The sequence below is a fragment of the Odocoileus virginianus genome, chromosome 25 (assembly GCF_023699985.2).
Source record: "Odocoileus virginianus isolate 20LAN1187 ecotype Illinois chromosome 25, Ovbor_1.2, whole genome shotgun sequence".
NCBI lineage: Eukaryota > Metazoa > Chordata > Mammalia > Artiodactyla > Cervidae > Odocoileus > Odocoileus virginianus.
In genome coordinates, this window is record NC_069698.1 from 10,159,806 (window position 1) to 10,179,310 (window position 19,505).

Consider the following 19,505-nt stretch of genomic DNA (forward strand, 5'->3'; position numbering starts at 1 on the left):
TTTTTTTACCTCTAGCGCCACCTGGAAAGCCATATACATAGATACACACGTATGTATGTATGTGTATGCTTCCAGTAGATCGTGTTTGTTTTATTACACTTTTTTCTCCCCTAAAACCTTGAAGTAGAATTGACACATAAGGAAAAGGCAGAATGTTTGTCTGGTGTCATTTGTATGCTTCCTCACACAGAACTTTAGAGGTAGTCATACCTCACTTGAACACACACAGCCTTCTTTCAATAAATGCATTTCTCCTTGTCTTAGTACATTGTTTCAGGGGGAAGGGCAAGATATTAGCATTACTCTTCAGCAAATCCCATCATCTTTACCTGCTTTCACTTAGATTTCTTTATCTTTTTATTACAGTTAATTTGATGCAAGTAGTTTGTAGGAAGTAAAAATTTGAGACTAACATTGTTAATTCTTAAAAGACATGGGAGTTATCCCTCTGGAGAGGTTTTTTTTTTTCTTGCTGACTTCCCTTTTGGAGCTGCCCTTTCTGAAAAGTAATTGTTAACGTAGAATAAAAACCGTTTTCAGATCTTATATTAACTAGCTGTTCTCCAGTGTTCATCTGGATGAATATGAATTTTTTTAAGAATTAATTTTTTTCTTAATTGTGCTAAATTGCTTCAGTTGTCTGACTCTTGTGACCCCGTGGACTGTAGCCCACCAGGCTCCTCTGTTCATAGGGCTTCTCTAGACAAGAATACAGGAGTGGGTTGCCATGCCCTCCAGGGGATCTTCCTGACTCAGCGATCGAACCCATGTGTCTCATATCTCCTGCCCTGGCAGGCAGGTTCTCTACCACTAGCGCCACCTGGGAAGCCCTTTTTCTTAATAGTGTATTTTTAATTTTCTCATGGAAACTCAGGACAGTCTGTTGGCTTAAAAGGATCCTGAATTCTGTGTGACATTTGTACGCATGCAGTTGCCATTTCATTAGGATGGTTGCTAATTTGGGCTTCCCTAATAGCTCTGCCGTAAAGGATTTGCCTGCAATGTGGGCAACCTGGGTTCAATCCTGGGTTGAAAAGATCCCTTGGAGGAGGAAATGGCAACCCACTCCAGTATTCTTGCCTGGAAATTTCCATAAACAGAAGAGCCTGGAGGGGTGTAGTCTAAAGAGTCACAGAGTCAGATACGACTGATAACTGAATGCACGTGTGCATTCTAGGAATAACTGGAACGTGAATGACTGGAATGATGTTTATAGTCATCAGACATTCATAAATAACCAAAGATAGAAATTTGATCAATAAAACAAAAATTTTAAGTTAGAGATATAAGGAAGGTGGATAGCATAGAAGGAGAAAATAAGACAGTTTCTTCTGTGAGTCTGTACTAAGTTTTCCTGAACTTCCTGCTGAGCATGGAAGAATTAAGGGTTGCACAGTGCACTGCTCAGACCTCTTTTAGTTACAAGTAGCAGAAACCCAATTCCAATGGGTTTAAGCTAAACGCAAAACAAATATTTGTGGACTCAGTAACTGGCAGCTGTAGGAGCTCAACGGCTTCTGGCTTATTTGTTTTGGGTGCTGGTTCTCAAGGTATGTTCTGGAAATCTCTAGGTTCCCTGAGTTCCTTTTGGGTCTGTGGTCAAACCTTCATAATTTTAAGGCATGGTTTGCCTTTTCCTCTTAATCTCCCACATGTGTACAGAACAGTTTTCCAGAGGTTACATGACTTGTATCACAACAGAATAAATGCAGAAGCATATAGAGGAAGTCATCTGTCTTTCAGTAAGTCAGATGTTAAAGAGCTGGAAGAAGTAAAATAAGGCTACTCTTCTTAATTTTGGGGAAAATAAAGTTACTTAAAAAATAAAAAATGTCAACATGCAATGTGCTTATTGTTTTTAAATGAATTATTAATAATAAGCCATCCATAAATAGAAGTACCACAAAATCTGATTACCTACTTTTCTGGAATATGGCCATGAATCAGGAATGAAATATAAAATACCTCTGAGCATGAGAGGAGAGGCATTTTTATATACTAAACCTCACTCATGAGAAGCTTCTGAAGGCTTTTGTTTCATATTGTATCTATGTGTTTAAATTATTTATAACCCCAATAAAGATAAATACCTTATTTCCAAGTTCACAGCATATCAAAGCAGTGAATTACATAGGGACACAGATTAAAAATTATTGACACCAGGGACAGGTTACTGACAGTTGAATGAAATAATAGTTAAGTGCATGGGTCATTCATTCAAGGGAGGATGACCATTGGAAATGTTTAGCAACAGCAACAATGTGACAGATATAGAATCATAGATCACAACTTTTAAATGAATTTTTGAATTACAACAGTAAAGTTGAAGGAAATTTCAGGTTGTCAATTGTTCAGGCAACATCTTGGAAATCTTTGTTGATTCTCATTTGCACTTAAGGATAGATAATGTTTTTTGAACACTTAGGTTCTAGAATTTTACAAATGTTGTAGTTCCTTCAAAAGCGTCCTGAGCTGGTTATTTCTGATTTATAGATGAGGAGCCTGGAATTTAGAGAGGTTAAGTAACTGTTAGCAATAAAAGAAGCAGAGCCAGGATTTAAAAATGTGATCTTTCTGATTAAAAAATATATTTTTAATCTTTTTAACTCTCATAGGATGTTAATGGACCTTATTTGGAAAAAAGAAGGTTTCATGGACAAATATTGTGTGACAACTGTGGTTATAAGAAAATGTTACAAACTGCAGGATTTTTCGTTTTTTTCCTATGCTGGTGTACATTTTGCCTCTCCATGAGAGTGACTGCACATGTAGTGTTTTTCAAACTTGATTGATTTTGAAACTCTTCCCTCAACCCTCAGTTTCATCTGGAGGATCTAGTGTCACAGGATGGTACACTTTTTTAAATAGGCCTGGGTGATATCTGCATATTATGTATCATCTGATGAACCATAAATGAGTTCAAAACCAGAAGATACAATTAATCATTGTAATATTACTTTATTTGCAGTGATGTTAGCCAAAGCTATTGGAGTAGATAGAATTAACCCACAGGAAAAGTATGGAGTGAGAGAAGTGTTGAATCACATGTATTTTATTTCAAAGTAAGGAGGAAGAGACACTGGTAAGCAGTTAGATAGGAAGATTAGAAGGAGTATGATAGGTTTGGGAAGGAAGGGAGAGTGACTAACAGTGTAAGAGAATTAAAGTAGTATGAGGATGCTGGATTTGGCAATTAGGTTATTTTTTTTTTTTTAACCACTGATTTTAGTAGAGCAGTAGGAGAAAAGACAGGTTTCAAGAGGCTAAATGAATGAGTAGTGTGAGGAAGCAGAAAATGAGATATGGAGGAAAGGAGTTTTCTGGAACAAGGAGTATAGAATTAGGTAGAAAGGATTTTTAAAAGAAGACTATAATAAACTCAGATTGGTGTGGCCTGGGTAAGGGGTCAGTGGAGAGAGAAATGTATCAGGTGGAAGATAACTGATAGAGTGAGGTCCTAGGAGAAGTGGGGGAGGAGAGACTCAAAGGACAGCTTGTTAAGACTTGCAGAAAGGAGGGAAGATGGATAAAGATACAGATAAATTTTGAGAAGTTAAGGCTATTGCAATCATGACTTATAAGTGAAATAGGAGTCAACATCATCTTTTGGGAAAGAGAGACTTTCAAGTGGTACTTAAAGCTCAAAATAGAGTAGGAGGTCAATTATGAATGAATAAAAAAACTTAACTAGTTTTGAAAAAGTCTTTGTTAAAATAAGTGTGACTCCGTAGATAGTAGCAGTTGTGGTTATTAAAATTATGTTATTTTCTTTAACAGTGCTAAGCAGTCCAGGAGCAAGAATTGGGGTGGGGGGGGAGAGAATAATTTAGTTTTATGGCAACCCACTCCAGTATTCTTGCCTGGAAAATCCCATGGGAGAAACCTGGTAGGCTACAGTCCATGGGGTTGCAAAGAGTCAGACACGACTGAGCGACTTTACTTACTTAAAGGGTGTTATAAGATGTGGGGGTAACATGTGTTTAGTGTGAGTAAGAAAATGAAAGGGTCAAAGGACAGTGTATTGTAGAAGGGAGGTTCACACTTGTGAACTCCTGCATTGCAGGCAGATTCTTTACTGTCTTAGCCACCGGGGAAGCCCACAAAGTGTAATGCTATTTCTTAAATCCATCCATTCATGAATGCATGTTGTGGAAATGGGAATGTGATGTGATGTAGTTTGTTGGACTCTAGTAAACTAAGATGAGTCCATTGTATTGCGTAGTTGATTTTTGAACGTTTTATAGCTTCAGTATAATGGTAGATTTTTAATGATAGAAAGGAAAACTATGAATCAAGTATCAGTATTTAGGAATGTTGGAGAGGATCTTGAGTCAGTACAGGGCAATTATAATATGGATAAGGTAATAATACATACAAGTTATGGGAATTTTACTGGAGGAATTGTTGCAATAAGGATTGAATATTAGCTGAAAGTGGTAGTGGGGGGAGAGGGTTGTTAATCTCTTCCCCTATTTCTATAAATGGGAGAAGAGTCTTGACAATGTCTTTAAAAATAGTGTAGCCAATAAAAATCTGTATAATTATATAATTATGTAATAAAAGTATCAATAATAAAAAGAATTCAGTTAAACTAAGTTGGAGGAAATGTTCAGTGAGAAGGCTATAAGGAAAATGTATTGACTTGGGAAAGGAATTTGTTGGGCTAGGGAAGAGATAGAGAAGAGTATAGATGACGACTATACCTCAATTAAAAAAAACAGAAACAAAGCAAAAAGAATATTAAAAAGACATGTACTCAAGGGTCAAGTAAAAAAAAAAAATACAGTGGAAAGAGTAGCGAGGCATTACTTGAGATGGGCGGATAGCACTGTAATAAGCTGTAGGGATTGAAATATAGGGTGTTGGAATGTGATTCCCAAGCCTGGTGATACAAGGGAAAGGATTGGAGAGTATATTAGAGCAATGTGGTTACACAAGGAGCGGCTTATGGATGGGACTGAGTAGCTCTGAAGATGCCGACCGGAACATTGCTGTAATGGTGCTGCCTCAAACTTGCCTCGCAGATGGCTGCCTCTGATATGAGTCTCCAGTAATCTAGGAGACATGCTGATGTGAGCTGCTTCTTGATATTGACATGTAACATAAGCACAAGTTCCGTTCTGTGAGTGTGTTTGCAAGTCTAGTAAAGTTAGCCTAGGTACCGAACTAACAGAATTGGCCATCCTGTAATAGGTTTATAATACTTTGCATACAAATAATATATAAAGAAACAAACACTAAAAACATTTTTAATCTTACAGTACCTTGAAAAATACAGTAGTACAGTACAACAGCTGGTGTGTAGGGGGTGGCATCGAGTGAGCAGGCAAGAAGAGTTACGGACTGGAGGAGGAAGAAGGTGGGAGATGCTGGAGGTGAAGGATCGTCAGCAGTAGGAGAGGGAGGGCAAGCTGCAGTTTCGCTCAGACCTGATGTGGATGGCACAGGATCTGGTTCCTTGCTGGATTCAGTTCTATCTACCCTCTTGCTTCTGGACATCCCGGACTTGAATTAAAGATACTGTATTACTGTATATTGTAAGGTGCACAGAAACTCAGCCCCTTGTAGGGGATGCAGGCCTGTGACAGTGTGCACCAGACGTGTGAAGCAGCTTACGTGTTTGGACGCGCAAGTGCATGTTTGCGTCTTTGAAAGTTCATGACTTGAGGGTTCATATGTAGGGGACCCGCTGTCCCTATGTTGGGAATTCACTGTTTGGCAGCACTTAGCCTCGCACTGTGCTCCCACCTGTTTCTGCCTATCTAAAACTTATTATCCAAAACTTAATTCAAAATCCAGTTCAACTGTGCCTTTTAAGGACTATCTCCTAGTTAACTCAAACTTAAAAATATTTCAAAAAATAGTTCAAAATTATCTAATTTTGAACTTCAGAGGTCTCTGCACCTCTTATGTAAGCTTACCAGATTCCATCATATATTCTAGCTGCTGAATTGCTTAATCTCTGTTGTTACCCTGTTAGCCCTGTGGCAGGGACTGTCTTATGTTTTATCCCAATAGCATCCAGCATACCTGGAGTGTGCCAATACCAACTCTGGACTCAGACCAGGGATGGATTAACATGGCGACCTTGGGCAAGTTATTTAGATTATTCAAACCTAAATTCTTCATCTGTAAAATGGTGATAATGTCATTACAGAATTCACAAGGCCTTTGTTAGGATTAAATAAAATAATGTGAGTAAAGTATTTACCATAGTGCCTGGCAATGGAAATTACTGTTATTTAAAATAAATGTTTATGTAATAAATAAGTGAATGAATGGCTCCACAAACTACTTGAGAAAAAGTCATGCTTTCTAATTATTTCACTTGTGTATGTAAAGAATATAAATGTTTAGAATGGGAATCACTAGCATTTTTCTATATGCTAATACAAATGCATTAATGTTTCTTAAAGAGAGATATTTTAGTATAAAATAATAAGATTTATTTTACATACTTTATTCTATTTGCCAGATATAATGTAAATATTTTAATATAGACAATCTCACTTTATTTTGAAGTATAGTTGATTTACAGTATTGTGTAAGTTTCTGGTGTACAGCCCAGTGATTCAGCTATATATATAGTGTGTATGTGTGTCTATATATATATATGTTTTAGATTATTTTCCATTATGTTATTATAAGATATTGAATGCTATTCCCTGTGTTATATACTAAATGCTTGTGAATATTTCTCCTTGTGTTATTCAGTAAATCCTTATTGCTTAACTGTTTTAGGTATAGTAGTTTGTGTCCGTTAATCCCATCAGTTCAGTTCAGTCGCTCAGTCGTGTCCGACTCTTTGCAACCCCACAGACTGCAGCACGCCAGGCCTCCCTGTCCAACACCAACTCCCGGAGTTTATTCATGTCCATTGAGTTGGTGATGTCATCCAACCATCACATCCTCTCTCATCCTCTTCTCCTCCTGCCTTCAATCTTTCCCAGCATCAGGGTCTTTTCCAGTGCATCAGTTCTTCCCATCATGTGGCCAAAGTATTGGAGTTTCAGCTTCAGCATCAGTCCTTCCAATGAATATTCAGGACTGATTTCCTTTAGGATGGACTGGTTGGGTCTCCTTGCAGTCCAAGGGGCCCTCAAAGAGTCTTCTGCAACATCACAGTTCTAAAGCATCAATTCTTTGGCACTCAGCTTTGTTTATAGTCCAACTCTCACATCTGTACCTGACTACTGGAAAAACCATAGCCTTGACTAGATGGACCTTTGTTGGCAAAGTAATGTCTCTGCTTTTTAATATGCTGTCTAGGTTGGTCATAACTTTTCTTCCAAGAAGCAAGCGTCTTTTAATTTCATGACTGTAGTCACCATCTGCAGTGGTTTTGGAGTCCCCAAAAATAAAGTCTCTCACTGTTTCTATTGTTTCCCCATCTATTTGCCATGAAGTAATGGGACTGGACGCCATGATCTTCGTTTTCTGAATGTTGAGCTTTAAGCCAACTTTTTCACTCTCCTCTTTCACTTTTATCAAGAGGCTGTTTATTTCTTTGCTTTTTGCCATAAGGGTAGTGACATCTGCATATCTGAGGTTGTTGATATTTCTCCCAGCAATCTTGATTCCAGCTTGTGCTTCATCCAGCCCAGCATTTCTCATGATGTACTCTGCATATAAGTTAAATAAGCAGGGTGACAGTATACAGCCTTGATGTACTCCTTTCCCTATTTGGAACCAGTCTGTTGTTCCATATCCATTTCTAACTGTTGCTTCCTGACCTGTGTAAAGATTTCTCAAGAGGCAGGTCAGGTGGTCTGGTATTCCCATCTCTTTCAGAATTTTCCACAGTTTGTGGTGATTCACACAGTCAAAGGCTCTGACATAGTCAATAAAGTAGATGTTTTTCTGGAATTCTGTTGCTTTTTCGATGATCCAATGGGTGTTGGCAATTTGATCTCTGGTTTCTCTGCCTTTTCTAAAACCAGCTTAAACATCTGGAAGTACAGTTGAAGCCTGGCTTGAAGAATTTTGAGCATTACTTTACTAGCATGTGAGATGAGTGCAATTGTGTGGTAGTTTGAGCATTCTTTGGCATTGCCTTTCTTTGGGATTGGAATGAAAACGGACCTTTTCCAGTCCTGTGGCCACTGCTGAGTTTTCCAAATTTGCTGGCATGTTGATAAATTTGCAGCACTTTCACAGCATCATCTTTTAGGATTTGAAATAGCTCAACTGGAATTCCATCACCTCTACTAGCTTTGTTCCTAGTGATGCTTCCTAAGGCTTGTTGGCTTCACATTCCAGGATGTGTGGCTCTAGGTGAGTGATCACATCATGATGATTATCTGGGTCATGAAGATCTTTTTTGTATAGTTCTTCTGTGTATTCTTGACACCTCTTCTTAATATCTTCTGCTTCTGTTAGGTCCATGCTATTCCTGTCCTTTATTGTGCCCATCTTTGCATGAAATGTTCCCTTGGTATCTCTAATTTTCTTGAAGAGATCTCTAGTCTTTCCTGTTCTATTGTTTTCCTTTATTTCTTTGCACTGATCACTGAGGAAGGCTTTCTTATCTCTCCTTGCTCTTCCTTGGAACTCTGCATTCAGGTGGGTATATCTTTCCTTTTCTCTTTTGCCTTTAGCTTCTCTTCTTTTCTCAGCTATTTGTAAGGCCTCCTCAGACAGCCATTTTGCTTTTTTGCATGTGTTTTTCTTGGGGATGGTCTTGATCCCTTTCTCCTGTACAATGTCATGAACCTTTGTCCATAGTTCATCAGGCACTCTATCAGATCTAGTTCCTTTAATCTGTTTCTCACTTTCACTGTATTATCACCAGGGATTTGATTTAGGTCATACCTGAATGCTCTAGTGGTTTTCCCTGCTTTCTTCAGTTTCAGTCTGAATTTGGCAGTAAGGAGTTTATGATCTGAGCCACAGTCAGCTCCCGGTCTTGTTTTTGCTGACTGTATAGAGCTTCTCCATCTTTGGCTGCAAAGAGTATAATCAGTCTGATTTCGGTATTGACCATCTGGTGATGTCCATGTGTAGAGTCTTCTCTTGCGTTGTTGGAAGAGGGTGTTTGCTATGACCAGTGTGTTCTCTTGTCAAAACTCTTATTAGCCTTCGCCTTGCTAATCCCATATTCATAATTTATTCTCTCCTGCCCCTCCTTTCCCCTTTAGTAACCATAACTTTGTTTTCTATGTCTATAAGTCTTATTTCTGTTTTGTATATAGATTCATTTGTATTACCTTTTAGATTTCCACATTCAAGTGATATCTTGTCATATTTATCTTTTTCTGACTTGTTTCACTTAGTATGACATTCTCTAGGTCCTTTCATGTTGCTGCAAATGGCAGTATTTCATTTTTATGGTAATATTCCATTATGTGTGGGAAATTTATCCATTTATCCATTTTATCTTTAACCATTTACTTGTTGACAGACGTGGTTTGCTTCCATGTTTTGACTCTTACAACTAGTTCTGCCGTGAACATTAGGGTTGCTTGTATCTTTTTGGATAGAATTTCCATCTTTTCTGGATATATGCCCAGGAGCGGGATTACTGAATCCCACTCTGTTTTTAGTTTTGTAAGGAATCCCCATACTGTATTTCATAGTGGCTGTATCAATTTAAGTTCCCACCAACGATGTAGGAGGGTTCCCTTTTCTCTACACCCTCTCCAGCATTTATTATTTGTAGCCTTTTTGATGATATTTATTCTTATTGGTGTGAGGCGATATGACATTGTGGTTTTGATTTGCATTTCTCTTTTAATTAGCAATGTTGAGTGACTTTGGCCATCTGTATGTCTTCTTTGGAGAAATGTCTACTTAGATCATCTGCCCATAGTTTAATTTTTTTTTTAATATTGAGTATATGAGCTGTTTGTATATTTTGGAGGTTAAACTCTTGTCAATCACATTGTTTGCAAATATTTTCTCGCATTCCATAGGTGTCTTCATTTTTTGATGGTTTCCTTTGCTGTGCAAAAGCTTTTAAGTTTGATTAGGTCCCATTTATTTATTTTTGCTTTTATTCTTTTGGGAGATTAGCCTGTCTCACTTTAATCTTAGCAACTGAAAAGCTGGATATACTCCCCTTTTTAGAGATGAGAAACTGAGTCTCTGGATTAGGAAATGGCAACTTATTCCAGTGTTCTTGCCTGGAAAATTCCATGGACAGAGGAACCTGGTGGGCTACAGTCCATGGGGTCACAAAGAGTTGGATGCTACTAAGCATGGATGAATGCAATTGAGTCTCAGGGAAGATACAACTAGTAAGCCAAGATATAAATTTAGGTTCTCTGGCTTTAATAATTTTATTCTTGAGCACTGTGTTATACCATACAGTCACAAGCAGAGGTACATCACATGTTTATTAAAATGCTCCAACCATTCTTATTTAGAATGGAACAACTCAGTTATAAAAACCTCTAAAATTTTGGGAAATAGTATTAATTAAAAGAAATATGCAAAAATATGTAAACTTCAACTTAAGCAAGTTGTATTACTCTAAAAGTATATTTATTTATTTAAAAATGTTTGTTTATTTTGGGGTGAGTTGGGTCTTCGTTGCTGCACAGGCTTTTCTCTAGTTGTGGCAAGTAGGGACTACTCTTGCTGCAGAGCCTGAACTCCTGATCGTTGGAGCACAGGCTCTGGTGCTTGGGCTTCAGTCGTTGCAGCGCTTGGCCTCAGTATTTGAGGCTCCTGAGGTCTAGAGTATAGTCTCAGTAGTTTTGGCACATGGGCTTAAGTTGCCCTGTGGCATGTGGGATCTTCCTGGATCAGGGATTAAACCCGTGTCTCCTGCAGTGGCAGACAGATTCTTTACCACTGAGCCACCAGGAAAGCCCTATATATTAAGTTGAAAATTGACTAGAAATTGAATTTATATAAGAAAGGCTTTCTTTCTGTGTGTGTTTTTTTTAAAAGAAGTTCTTAACATTTACTTAAATGTTACTTGTTTTTGGTAGTTCAAGAAGTGCTACTTTATTGACAGTTGTTTAAAACTATCGAAAGCTTAAGTATAGAAGTTAAAATGATTTTTACATCAGTTATTCCTCAAGGAAATGCATTTGGTGAAACTCACTCTATTTTTATAAAATGAGATAAATTATTTCAGGTATATAGATTAATGGATAAGCTACATAGCCCATTTGTTATGACTGTTACTTTAAAAGTTTTTTAATTATTAAGTTGAGGTATTACATATAGTCTCTTCATGGTCACAGCAAACTCATGGAAGCTATGAGCCGTGGGTGCAGGGCCACTCAGGATGGACAGGTCGTACTGAAGTGTTCTGACAAAGGTGGTTCACTGGAGTAAGAAATGAAAGTCCACGCTAGTATTCTTGCTTGGAAAACCCCATGGACAGGAAGACAAGGCAAAAAGATATGTCTCTGGAAAATGAGCCCTCAAGGTCAGAAGGCATCCAGTATGCTACTGGGAAAGAGCGGAGGGGAATTCTGGATAGCTCCTGAAAGAATGAAGCAGCTGGACTAAAGTGGAAATGACGCTCAGTGGTGGATGTATCTGGTGGTGAAAGTTAAGTCCTATGCTGTACAGAACAATACTGCATGGGAACCTGGAATATTAGGTACATGCATCAAGGCAAACTGGACATGGCAGCAGGTGATGGCAAGAGAGAACATCAACATCTTAGAAATCAGTGAACTAAAATGGATGGTAATGGGTGAATTTAATTTAGACAACCATTGTATCTACCACTGTAGGCAAGAACTCCTTGGAAGAAATGGAGTAGCCTTCATAGTCAACAGAAGAGTTCAAAATGCAATACTTTGGTGCAACCTCAAAAATGACAGAATGATCTCTGTTCGTTTCCAAGGCAAACCATTCAGTATCACAGTAATACATGTCTGTCCCCTAACCACTGATGCCAAAGAAGTTGAAGTTGACCATTTCTATGAAGATCTACAAGTCGTTACAGAACTAACACCAAAAAAAAAAGATGTCCTTTTCATTTCAGGGGACTGGAATGCAAAAGTAGGAAGTCAAGAGATACCCAGAATAACAAGCAAGTTTGGCCTTGCAGTACAGAATGAAACAGGTAAAGGCTAACAGAGTTTTGTCAGGAAAACATGATCGTAGCAAACACCCATTTCCAGCAACCTAAGGGATGACTCTACACATGGACATCACCAGATGGTCAGTACTGGAATCAGATTGATGATGTTCTTTGCAGCCAAAGATGAGAGGATCTACACAGTCAGTAAAAACAAGACCTGGAGCTGACTGTGGCTCAGATCATGAGTTCCTTATTGCAAAATTCAGGGTTAAATTGAAGAAAGTAGGAAAAACCAATAGGCCATTCACGTATGACCTAAATCAAATCTGTGGAGGTGACGAATAGATTCAAGGGATTAGATCTGGTAGAGTGCTTGGAGAACTGTGGGCAGAGGTTCATAACGTTGTACAATAGGGAGTGACCAAAACCATCCTAAAGAAAAAGATATGTAGGATGGGAAGGTGGTTGTTTTAGGAGGCTTTACAAATAGCTGAGAAAAGAAGATAAGTGAAAAGCAAGAGAGAAAGGGAAAGATACACCCAACTGAAATCAGAGTTCCAGAGAATAGCAAGGAGATAAGAAGGCCTTCTTAAATGACCAATGCAGAGATACAGAGGAAAACAGTAAAACGGGGACTATTGGAGGTCTCTTCAAGAAAGTTGAAGATACCAAGGCAACATTTCTTGCAAGGATGGGTGTGATAAAGGACAGAAATGGTAAGACCTAATGGAAGCAGAAGATCTTAAGAAGAGGTAGCAAGAATATACAGAACTATACAGAAAATGTCTTAATGACCCAGGTAACCACGATGGTGTGGTCACTCACTGAGAGCCAGACATCCTGGAGTGTGAGGTCAAGTGGGTCTCAGGAAGCATTACTACAAACAAAGTGAGTGGATATGATGGAATTCCGGCTGAGCTATTTAAAATCCTAAAAGATGGATGAGGAAGCTGTGGTACATATACACCATGGAATATTACTCAGCCATTAAAAAGAATTCATTTGAATCACTTCTAATGAGATGGATGAAACTGGAGCCCATTATACAGAGCGAAGTAAGCCAGAAAGATAAAGACCATTACAGTATACTAACACATATATATGGACTTTAGAAAGATGGTAACGATAACCCTATATGCAAAACAGAAAAAGAGACTCAGATGTATGGAACAGACTTGTGGACTCTGGGAGAAGGCGAGGGTGGGATGTTTCAGGAGAACAGCATTGAAACATGTGTATTATCTAGGGTGAAACGGATAACCAGCTCGGGTTGGGTACATGAGACAAGTGCTCGGGCCTGGTGCACTGGGAAGACCCAGAGGGATCGGGTGGAGAGGGAGGTGGGAGGGGGGACTGGGATGGGGAATACATGTAAATCCATGGCTAATTCATATCAATGTATAACAAAAACTACTGTAATGATGTAAAGTAATTAGCCTCCAACTAATAAAAATTAAAAAAAAAAATAAATAAAAGAGGAGATATGTCCTGGCTATTATAAAAAAAAAAAAAAAAAAATCCTAAAAGATGATGCTATTAAAGTACTGCACTCAATATATATCAGCAAATTTGGAAAACTCAGCAGTGACCACAGGACTGGAAAAGGTCAGTTTTCATTCCAATTCCAAAGAAGGGTGATGCCAGAAAATATTCAAACTGTGGTATAGTTGCTCTCATTTCACATGCTGGCAAGGTTATCCTCAATTGTTCAAGCTAGGCCTCAGTAGTATGTGAACTGAGAACTTCCAGATATGCCAGCTAGGTTTTGAAGAGTCAGAGGAAACAGAGATCAAATTCATTGGGTCATGGAGAAAAGAAGGGAAGTCCAGAAAAAACATCTATTTCTGCTTCATTGACTACGTTAAAGCCTTTCATTGTGTGGATCACAACAAACTGTGGAAAATTGTTAAAGAAATGGGAATACCAGACAACCTTACCTGCCTCCTGAGAAACCTGTAAGTGGGTCAAGAAGCAACAGAACTGGACATGAAACAGTGGATTTGTTCAAAATTGGGAAAGGAGTAAGACAGGCTGTATATCGATACTTTGTTTATTTAACTTATATGGAGGGTACATCGTGTGAAATGCTGGGCTGGATAAATCACAAGCTGGAATCAAGATTGCCAGGAGAGATAAACAATGTCAGATATGCAGATGATACCACTCTAATGGCAGAAAGCGAAGAGGACGTAAAGAACCTTTTGGTGCAAGTGAAAGAGGAGAGTGAAAAAGCTGACTTAAAACTCAACATTAACAAATTAAGCTCATGACATCCAGTCCCATCACTTCATGGCAAATAGAAGGGGGAAAAGTGGAAGCAATGACAGATTTTCTTTTCTTGGGCTCCAGAATCACTGATGTCAGTGACTGCAGTCAAGAAATTAAAATACACTTGCTCTGTGGAAGGAAAGCTTTGACAGACCTAGACGGTGTATTAGGAAGCAGAGACATCACTTTGCTGATAAAGTTCTGATTAGTCAAAGCTATCGTTTTTCCAGTAGTCATGTCTGGTTGTGAGAGTTGGACCATTCAAGAAGACCGAGTCCTGAAGAATTGATGCTTTTGAACTGTGGTGCTGGAGAAGACTCTTGAGAGTCCCTTGGATATCAAGGAGATCAAACCAGTCAATCCTTAAGAAAATCAACCCTGAATAGTCATTGGAAGGACTGTTGCCAAAGCTGAAGCTCCAATACTTTGTCCACCTGATGCGAAGAACCCACTTATAGGATAAGACCCTAGTGCTGGGAAAGATTAAAGGCAAAAGGAGAAGTGGGTAGCAGAAGATTAGATGGTTCGATAGCATCACTGACACAATGGACATAAATTTGAGCAAACTCTGGGAAATACTCAAGGTGACAGGAGCCTGGCTTGCTGCAGTCTACAAGGTCACAAAGAGTCGGACACAGCTCAGTGAGCAAAGAACAACAATTACGTGTGACACAGTACCATGTCTTTGATGTTTGATGACTTTTTATACTTGTATACATACACCTGTTTAGCTATCACCTAGTTCAAGATTGGAACATTTTGGGCATCTCAGAAGACTAACTTGTATCCTGTCTCAGTGAGTGAGTAGTCTTTCCCTGTTTGGGTACTTGTACCATCCTAACTAATATTATCATAGATTTGTTTTACCCATTCTTGAATTCCACATAAATAGAATTGTACATTTTTTCTGCATCTGATTTTCTTTGAACATAATGTCTGTGAGATGTATTCATATTGTGCATAGCAGTTATTCATTCTTTTTATTACTGTGTAGTTTTCTATCATATAAAAAATTTTATTCATGTAGTTTTCTATTGTATAAAAAGATCTATTCTTGCTTCTGTGATGGATATTTGGATTGTTTTTAGGTTTGGTCATTAAGAACAAAGATAACATTTTTGTACATGCCTTTTTTTATAGGATAGCATTTTTATGCCTTTTAGAGGCATAGGCACTCATTTCTTTTGGTTAAATATCTATAAATGTTATTGTCGGACATTAAGTAAGCTGGTGTCTAACTTTAGAAGATACTGACTGATAAAGTAGATGTATTCATTTACCCTCCCACAAGCAGTATATGCTGCTAGTCATGTAGAATATGACCAATTACCAGTACTTAGTGTTGTAAAAAAACAACAACAACAAAAAAAAAACTTGATATTGTTTGTCTTTTTAATTTTACCCTAAGTGTAAATGATGTTCTATTGCTATTTTAGCTTGCACTTCCCTAGTAATAATGAAATTGAGGTACTTTAATAATGAGTAGATACTTCATATATTTATTGGCCATTTGGATTTTTAAAAAATTTTTATGAAGTACCTATTCAAAGGTTTTGCCCATTGTGAACATTGAGTTGTCTTGCCTTTGCTTTATAGGAGTTCTTTATGTGTTCTGGTTATGAGTCGTTTGACAGATACATGTATCACACAGTATTAACTATAGTCATCATGCTGTACATAGATAACTGAGCTATAAATCATCTTCTCCAGTCTTCAGTTTGCCTTCTCATTCAGCGATGAGGTTTGGTGAACAGAAGTTTTTAATTTTAATGAAGTTTAGTTTATTAATCTTTTCCTTTATGGTTAGTACTACTTGAATCTTGTTTGAAAAATCCTTACCAACCCCAAGATCATGAAGATATTCCCTTCATTTTTATTCTAGAAGCTTTATTTGTCTTTGACATTTAAATCTGTGATCCATTTATAAATAATTTTTGTGTATAATATGTTTATTATTTATTTGTTTACATCATTTGGTTATAAAATTGCTTCAGCATTACTCATGGAAAAGATCATCCCTTCCTCACTGAATTGCAGGGGTGTGTTTGTCTTAAATAAGTGACCACATATGTGTGGGTCTCTGATTGGTTTTTATTATGAAATTTGTGAGAAATTCCAGTGAATTGTATGTTCCAGGAAGACTTAAACTGTGTTAAATTTGCTCACTACACTATACCCACTGGCTGGCGCAGTGCTAGGCACATGATAAACAATCAGTGAGTATTTGCTGACTGAATGAAAGAATCATTCATGTTGATGTCTGGCAGAAACCAACAAAATTCTGTCGAGCAGTTATCCTTCAGTTAGAAAAATAAATTAAAAAAAAAAATTAAACAAAGAACATCCGTTAGGAAGTCTGAAAAATGGTGAAGAAAGATCTAAGCTGTTTGTCACATAGATGCTTAGATCTGTAGCCCTTACCCTCTGCTTTCCTCTCCCGTAATGCCCTTGTTCCCTATTATAAGAATTTATCTGGAGAAGGCGAGGGTGGGTTGTTTCAAGAGAACAGCATCGAAACATGTATATTATCGAGGGTGAAACAGATCACCAGCCCAGGTTGGATGCATGAGACAAGTGCTCGGGCCTGGTGCACTGGGAAGACCCAGAGGGATCGGGTGGAGAGGGAGGTGGGAGGGGGGATCGGGTGGAGAGGGAGGTGGGAGGGGGGATCGGGATGGGGAATACATGTAAATCCATGGCTAATTCATGTCAATGTATGACAAAAACCACTACAATATTGTGAAGTAATTAGCCTCCAACTAATAAAAAAAAAAAGATTTTATCTGGTCTTACGGTTCAACCAAAATATATCAAAGACCTCTCAGATACTAGGATTTTTGCCAGGGAATTCCTTACTTAGTTCTTAGAGTCAGCTAACTATCATTTTTTTTCAGTTGTCATCATACATATATTGTTTAATCAAGAAATTTTATGAGAATCTGTTACTCTTCTGTTTATTTTTGACCTTTATATAAGTCCTTCAGGTTCTGTGAAGTGTATCATTATAAACTGTAAATCTAACAAGAAGAGTTACTTTAAGACAGAAGATAGCTATGAAAGGATTGATTCTGTTCCGTTTAGCATTTCTTAAATGCTAATTTTTATCGTGTCTTTGTAGAAGTTGTCACAGAAGGGAAAAGGAGAAAGCCTTCGTCTTCGGAATTACATAAGGTATGTATTAGTTTTACTCTTAACTTTTCGATTATCTTTAGAGTTAATAATATTGAAAGTATTTTGGTATTTGTCTTTTCAATAAAATTTTAAAGAAAATACTGTAAATCTATAACTAATCAATGTTTTTTGAGGAATGTGTTACTCACTCAGTCATGTCCGACTCTTTGTGACCCCATGGACTGTAGGCTGCCAGGCTCCTCTGTCCAAGGAATTCTCCAGGCAACAGTAACTGGAGTGGGTTGCCATTTCCTTCTCCAGGGGATCTTCCTGACTCAGGGATTGAATTTAGGCCTTTTTTTTTTTAACCATCTGAGCCACCAGTGGTATATCCTAATTAATCAAGTGTTAACTAGAAAATAGGAAATCCTTTCTGGGACCAGCCTTGTTTAAATCATTATACAATTTACCAGTATACTTTTCAAATCTTATTTTAAATTTATATAAAACAGAACTCATTTCTTTGATGATCGAATATATTAGAGTACCTCATGTACATTCATTTATGATACTGTAGATGTTGAAGAGTTGTATTCAAGTTATGCACTGAAAGTTGCTATTTGGTATATATCTTTTTAAACATACTTTTTTTCATTTATTTCTTTTATATAAGCCAGGAGTAGCAAAACAAGCAAAATGAGGTTTCTACCTACCTAGGAGGTGTTGGAAAAGATTTAATCTGTTTTTAGAAAGATAATCTTTTTTCCTATAGAATTTTATGATTTAAATGCCATAGTACCTTGATTTGTATTATAATAATTTATTAGAGACTTTTCTCTGAAGCATTCTAATTATACACAAAGAACTTTAATTTGGCACAGTTTTGGGAAAAAAGAGTGAGAAGAAGATATCATAAAGGAGGGCTGTGAAATTAAAAGAGTACCTTGCAACACCACACAGAGTGTAGCTTTGGGTTACTCTTATTCTACCTTTGCTTACTTCAGATTTGTGGGGTGTGGTTTTTTCATTTAATGTTCTGGATTTAGTGAATTCCCTGGTGGTCCAGTGGTTGGGACTGTGATTTCACTGCTGTGGGCCCTGGGTTTGATTCCTGGTTGGAAACTAAGATTTTGCAAGCCATGCCAGGCAGCAGAAAACAAAAGAAAAAAATCTGGATTTAGCTTAAGTGAGATAAATAAGGGAGTTAAAAAAGAGATTTTACATTGCTTCTATGTGTATATGTGTCCGACCCTTTGCAATCCCGTAGATTGTAGCCCATCAGGCTCCTCTGTCCGTGGAATTTTCCAGGCAAGGATACTGGGGCAGTTTGCCGTTTGCTACTCCAAGGTATCTTCTTGATCCAGGGGTTGAGCCCACGTCTCTTATGTCTCCTGCCTTTGCGGGCAGATTCTTTACCACTGTGCCACCTGGGAAGCCCATTACCTTGCTACTATACCCAGTTTTATTTATTTATTTAATTAGAAAATCTTTAGTGGAGTATAGTTGATTTACAGTGTTGTGTTAGTTTTAGGTGTGCAGCAAAGTGTATCAACTATACACGTATATATACCCGCTCTTCAGCATTCCTTTCCCGGATGGGTCATTACAGAGTGTTGGGTAGAGTTTCCTGTGCTGTACAGTAGATCCTTACTAGTTAACTATTTTGTATGTAGTAGTGTGTATATGTGGAGAAGGAAATGGCAACGCACTCCAGTAGTCTTGCCTGGGAAACCCGTGGGCAGAGGAGCCTGGCGGATTCCAGTCCATGGGGTCTCAAAGCGCTGGACACTACTTAGCAACCGAACAACAGCAACAGTGTGTATGTGTCCATTCAGTCTCACAGTTTATCCTTCCTGCCTACCCCTTTCTCCTCTGGTAAGGTTGTCTTCCATGTCTTTGACTCTATTCCTGTTTTGTAAATAAGTTCATTTGTACCATTTTTTAGATTCCACAAATAAGCAGTGTCATACGATATCTGTCTCTTTCTCTGTCTGACTTACTTTACTCAGTATAACAATTGCTAGGTCCATCCACGTTGTTGCAAATGCTATTATCTCATTCCTTTTTATGGCTGAGTAATATTCCATTGTATGTATGACCACATCCTCTTTACGATTCCTCTGTTGGTGGACGTTTAGGT

The 19,505-nt window shown here is 37.9% G+C and overlaps 1 protein-coding gene across 5 annotated transcripts in view; it reads left to right on the forward strand.

Moving 5' to 3' along the window:
* Window positions 1-19,505, forward strand: part of SENP7 (SUMO specific peptidase 7) — a 155,467-nt gene that overhangs the window by 27,291 nt on the left and 108,671 nt on the right. For all 5 annotated transcript variants that reach the window (XM_070454958.1, XM_020896784.2, XM_020896785.2 and 2 more), the window contains exon 3: window positions 17,373-17,425. In XM_070454958.1, the coding sequence (XP_070311059.1) occupies window positions 17,373-17,425 (53 nt within the window). The remainder of the gene's footprint in view (window positions 1-17,372; window positions 17,426-19,505) is intronic.